This window comes from Apodemus sylvaticus, chromosome X (assembly GCF_947179515.1).
Source record: "Apodemus sylvaticus chromosome X, mApoSyl1.1, whole genome shotgun sequence".
Classification (NCBI taxonomy): Eukaryota; Metazoa; Chordata; class Mammalia; order Rodentia; family Muridae; genus Apodemus; species Apodemus sylvaticus.
The window spans coordinates 126,612,829-126,618,575 of NC_067495.1; the positions used below are offsets into that span (position 1 = coordinate 126,612,829).

At 38.9% G+C, this 5,747-nt stretch overlaps 1 protein-coding gene across 1 annotated transcript; it reads left to right on the forward strand.

Moving 5' to 3' along the window:
• The first annotated feature begins 2,865 nt into the window (after window positions 1-2,865).
• Window positions 2,866-3,368, forward strand: LOC127675814 (thioredoxin, mitochondrial-like). The gene has a single exon (XM_052171939.1). The coding sequence runs from the start codon at window positions 2,866-2,868 to the stop codon at window positions 3,364-3,366; it is 501 nt and encodes a 166-aa protein (XP_052027899.1). The 3' UTR covers window positions 3,367-3,368.
• Window positions 3,369-5,747: the final 2,379 nt, after the last annotated feature.

The following is a 5,747-nucleotide window of genomic DNA, read 5'->3' on the forward strand; positions in this document are numbered from 1 at the left end:
AACACATGTATGTACATAGAAGCAACCATAAAAGGACTCTGTTGGTTATATTTATATACTTATATGTATGTGTACAGGTAATAGTAACAAAGAAAATGAACCTATTAATTTGAAAAGAATTGAGGGTGAGGGAACATGAGAGCAGCTGGAGAAATGGGGAAAATGAACTAAATAACATACACAGATATGAAATTCATTAAAATTTGATCAAAAAGAGATGAGTGGATTGTATATGAACAATATACAGTACATATACTTATGACAATGTCTGCTATATTGCATAATTAATATCACTACTAAAATATTCTAAACATTTTAAAAAGCCCTTGTAACCTTTTATCACATTGCCTACATTGAGAATCAAGTCTACCAAGTTAAAAAAAAGTAAGCACTTGACCAAATGAAATGTCCTGTGACTTTCAGGAAGACAGGAAGTGTGCGTTCCTGTATATGCCTCCTTGTAATAATATATTTAAATATCTAACAATTTAATAAGATTAAGTGTTCCCTCAACACACAGGTGAAGTAAGGTTAGAGGCACAGATTAAGGTTCCCTTACACAGACCAGAGACTCTCAAAAATCACATCACTCTTTTTTTATTTTTATTTCTTCTTTCATACATCACACCCTGACTACCTTCTACTCCTCCATCCTTCCACCTCCTTCCATTCCTCATAAGTCCCTACCTCCCCTCTTTCCCAGATCCACTCCTCCTCCATTTCTCATAGAAAAGAGCAAGCCTCCCAGGACCAGCAAACAAACATTGCATAAAAAGTTACACTAAGACTAGGCAAGACTAAGACTAAGACATACTCTCGTATCAAGTCTGGATGAGGCAGCCCAGTAAGAGGAAAAGGGTTCCAGAAGCAAGCAAAGGAGTCAGAGCCAGCCCCAGCCTTCACTCTTAGGAGTCCCACAAGAATATTAAACTACATAACCATCATTAGTTGAACATGTTTATCATGAAAAACATCATATTTTGAAATATGGGTACATCGCAAAGTGAAAATCTAATTAAAGTATGCATTGCCTCAGTGAACTTCCCTTGTTTTTAGTAAGAACACTTAAAATTTGTCCCCAATATTTTTCAATAATTCAATGTATTACTAGGGACTATAAACAAAAATTTGTATAATATGTCTTCTAAATGTACTTCTCTCATCAATTTGAAATATAATATTCTTTGACAAAAAATACCCCCTAAAATACTACCAGCCCTGGGTAACAACCATGCTACATTCTATTCATATAATTTTAACTTTTCTAGTATCTAAATATAAGTAAGATTATATAGTATTTGTCTTCCTGTGTCTGGCTTATCTTGCTTAACATAATGTTCTCCAGGCTTATCCAAGTTATTACAAATTACAAAATGCCCCCTTTGAAAACTGTGTATATACACATGTATACATGTATATATATGTATACACACATACATATATGTATATATACACATGTATATATGTATACACACATATATGTGTATATATATGTATACACGTGTATATATGTATATACACACACATATATACATATACACATACACATACATATACATACACATACATACATTGCTACAACCAAAATACCTGACAAGAAGCAACTTCAGATAAAATGGATTACTAAAGTCCATAGTTCGATAGAATACAATCCATCATGGGAGGGAAGGAATGTGGCAAACATGAGAGATATATAGATGATCATATTGTATTCATAGCCAAGAAACAGAGAGACATAACTGGTGCACAAGTCTCCTTTATACTCACCCAAAGATCCAAATCCATGGAATGTTGTCACCCTTATTCAGGGTCAGTCTTTCTTCATCAATTATCTTAATATAGAAACTACATCACAGACATGTCTAGAAATGTGTCATCTAGTGATATGCAATCCTGTTGAGTTGACAGTATTTATCATCATTTGCTGCAATGAACATGAGACTAAAGATTTCTCTTCCATATATTAATGTAACTTCTTTTGTATTTATTTCCTGTTATGCATAAAAATGGTCATTTTATAATATCTCCATTTTTTAAATTTTTAGGACTCTACCTACCAACTTGCATACTAAGTTGAAATAACTGAAATTCCCACCAACAGTGTACAAGGATTCCCTTCTCTCCTTAGCCTCACAAATTCTTGATTCCTTTTTTGTAAGTAAAAATTTATTGAAATACATTAGAATGGATAATAAATGATAACAAATGTGCCCATCCTAAAGAAAAACTGTTAAGCTCATCTTTTGGCTATTAAGAAAAAATTGATACATAAAATAAGAATACCTTTTAACCAAATGTTGAACTCATGTTTATATAATCAGAACTGATAATATCTACTAGTTCTCAAGACTGGAAATCTTCTGGATACATAGCTTTCTCTAAAACCGCACGTCATGGCTCAGTTCTAAAAATATCGTGGAATGCCAAGACTCCTGAAGCCAATATTTAGTAGCTGGATATACTTTTCTAAAATTTCCAATCCAAGTGAACATAGCAGTTCCATCAACAATTCAGACAAACTTGATCCCACACAGTCGCAAGTATTAAAAATGTGAATACCTTTTGATAACATCTTTAATTATTTTAATTATACTCATTCTACTTGAGGTGAAGAGATGCCTTATGGTTTTCATTTGCATTTCCTTGATGACAGAGAAATTGAACATTGTCTTATATTCTTATATATTTCTTGATCATTTGTATGTCTACTTAATGTATCCAGATCTTTTGCTCATTTTTCATTTGGTTGGTTTTCTTGCTATTGGGTTGGATTGTGTATGTATGTTGGATAATGACGTCATAAAAGGTCTACAGTTGGGGCGGGCCCGGCTGGGCTCTGCATCCCTCTGCTCGCACTGCCCAGAGATGGCTCAGCGACTTCTCCTGAGGAGGTTCTTGACCTCAGTCATCTCCAGGAAGCCTCCTCAGGGTATGTGGACTTCCCTTACCTCTAGGGCCCTGCAGACTCCTCCGTACAATGCTGGTGGTCTAATAGAAATGCCCGGCCCAGCTCGGACAATACACACCACCAGATTCTGTTCAACAACTTTTAATGTCCAGGATGGACCTGACTTTCAAGACAGAGTCGTCAACAGTGAGACACCAGTTGTTGTCGATTTTTTCGCACAATGGTGTGGCCCCTGCAAGATCCTAGGACCACGGTTAGAGAAGATGATAGCAAAACAACAAGGAAAGGTGGTGATGGCTAAGGTGGACATTGATGATCACACAGACCTTGCCATTGAATACAAGGTGTCAGCTGTGCCTACCGTGCTGGCCATCAAGAACGGGGACGTGGTAGACAAGTTTGTGGGGATCAAGGACGAGGACCAGCTAGAAGCCTTCCTGAAGAAGCTGATTGGCTGACAAGCAGGAAAGAGGTTTGACTGCCCTTGCCTGCTGGAAGCCTATTTGGGGAGGAGCCTAGTAGAACTCCCAGCCCTCGGCTGTCATCCTTCCTGCCCTGCCCCTCTGTTTTGTCCTTGTGGGTCTTGTGGTGCTAGCAGACCTCCAAACATAAAAACCACCAGCACTTCAGGGCCAGCCCTCAGCCAGAGTGGCCAGGAGAGAGACAATGCTGCTGGTGGTGTGGGGGACATCCTGTGCACCTCCTACTGTCTGCTCCTCCTGTGCACCTACTGTGTGCTCCTTCTAGAGCCTATTGCTCTCCCCCTAGATGCTGGAACGAAACCTGGGCTAGGCTATAGTCTGACCACACAGGTGGTCGTCCAGTCCCCATCCCCGTGGTCCTCCCAGCCCCATGCATTTGCCTCTGGCATATTTCCTCTCCTGCCTCTGCCTGAAAAGGAAACCCGAAGCTGAACAAGTAAGAGTAATATATAATTCTCTCATTTTTGTAGGTCTGTAATAAAGAACTAATGTGGCCCTTCTACCTCTTGCTGTGAAGAACAGAGCCAACCCTATACCCTATATCTTTCCCTTCTATTCCTTGTCCCCTCCCTGGGTTAGCTGGATCTTGTTTCTGGTTCCCTGAACAAGAGGAGGAGCTGTGAACACATCAGACAAATAAAACCAGATTTGCACTTAAAAAAAAAAAAAAAGATCTACAGTCTGCAAGCTTTTCTCCTGTTGTGTATGTTGTCACTAAAATGATTATTTTCTTTGCAAGGAAATGGCTTTTTTATTTTGTATGGTCATATTTCTATATTTTCACTTTCTGTATGCCTATATATGTGTGTGGTATACATATATATGTATATATGTATGTGGTTTATGTGTATAGTATACATATGTGTGTACATGTATGGGTTTACATGCATTTGTGGGTGTGTATGTGTGTGTGTGTGTCTGTGTGTACGCACATGCACACAGAGGCCACAGGTCAATATCAGGTATATTTTCCAATAGCTCTCTACCTTTTTTAAAAAAAATCAGGCTTTCTTACTGAATCTGGAGGTTTCCAATTAGCCAGACTGGCTAGCCAGCATGCTCCAGGGACCCACTTGACTCTACTGCTGTAACTCTGGTATTATAGATGCACACTGGTATACCCAGCCTTTTACATAAATTCTAGGGACTGAACCCAGGTCATCATATTTGCATGCCAAACACTTTAACAACTGAACCTTCTCCCCAACTCCTATATAGACATTTGTCAACAAATCAATGGCTCCTCTTCTCTCAGAATAAGTTCTTAGAAGCTGCATAGCACTATGGGGTGATCACAGAGATGACTTGAAAAATAACATTCAAGGAAAATCCCCACCAGAAAGTGTGTCCTGCAACAGTTCCCTACTGGAGGCAAGGTACATGAAATTCAGGAAGAAAACAATCCTACAAGTCCTGAGAAATAAAACTTTGAAGATTCATGTTCCCGCCCCAAGGTTATACATGTCTTAAAGGGCTGCCCAGAGATTTCCAGTGATGCAACGTTCCTGAGTGTTCACCAAGGTTAAGATGATCTTTTTTGGTGATAGAGCTTCCTTTGAGCTATCCTTGCTTTTGTAAGTAACCCTTTGCCTACATTCCTGTAAGCAACCCCAAATAAACCCATTTGATTCACCAAGCTGCACTTTGGTGGAATCATTCACTTTGATTTGTGGCAGATTCTGATTCCCTATCTGGGATGACTATACATTTCTTCATATCTCCCTAGGAAGTCTCACACAAGAAAAGAGCCAAACCAATTGCTTAAGAAATCCAAACACAAATTCTTAAATGCAGAATATGTTTTGATGGGTAGCAGAAATAGAACAAAAACTAAATTCAAAAGAAAAAATAAGTTGTAAATAGAGTGAAGGGGAAAAATGAAGAGAGCTAGCTAAGGTAAAATAAAAGTCAAGTCCTATGAACATTCAAGAAAAGGTAAGTAAAATAGAAAAACATTGGTTGGTGATTGCCCTAATAATCAAATTGGACAGATTTGTCAGTGCAGAAGAAAAGAAATTTGGATCATAGAGTTCCTTTCCTAACTGATTTAGGATTAGGGAGAAAGGAAAAGCTGTGCTCCGATGCTGAGGTACCAATCAAAGCAGAAAGAGACAGTACATGGAGGAGCTGACATGACAGCTCCAGAAGTGAGCAGCAGGATCCAGTTGTTGAAGCAGAGAAATACTCCCTGCCCTGCTGCCTTTACTGCTGAGTTCAACAAGACTGGAGGACAGCAGCTTCAGCATAACTTTGAAAGCTGCTGGTTTCAGTGGCACCTGGGAGGAAGGAGAAATGGTCATCTGGGTGACACATGGAATCTAGCTGCAAACAGTGCTGAGGCTGGCAGAATGCATATG

Bases quoted from the DNA above. Each gene is read 5' to 3' on its own strand.
- LOC127675814 (XM_052171939.1), top strand. From the start codon at position 2,866: ATGGCTCAGCGACTTCTCCTGAGGAGGTTCTTGACCTCAGTCATCTCC.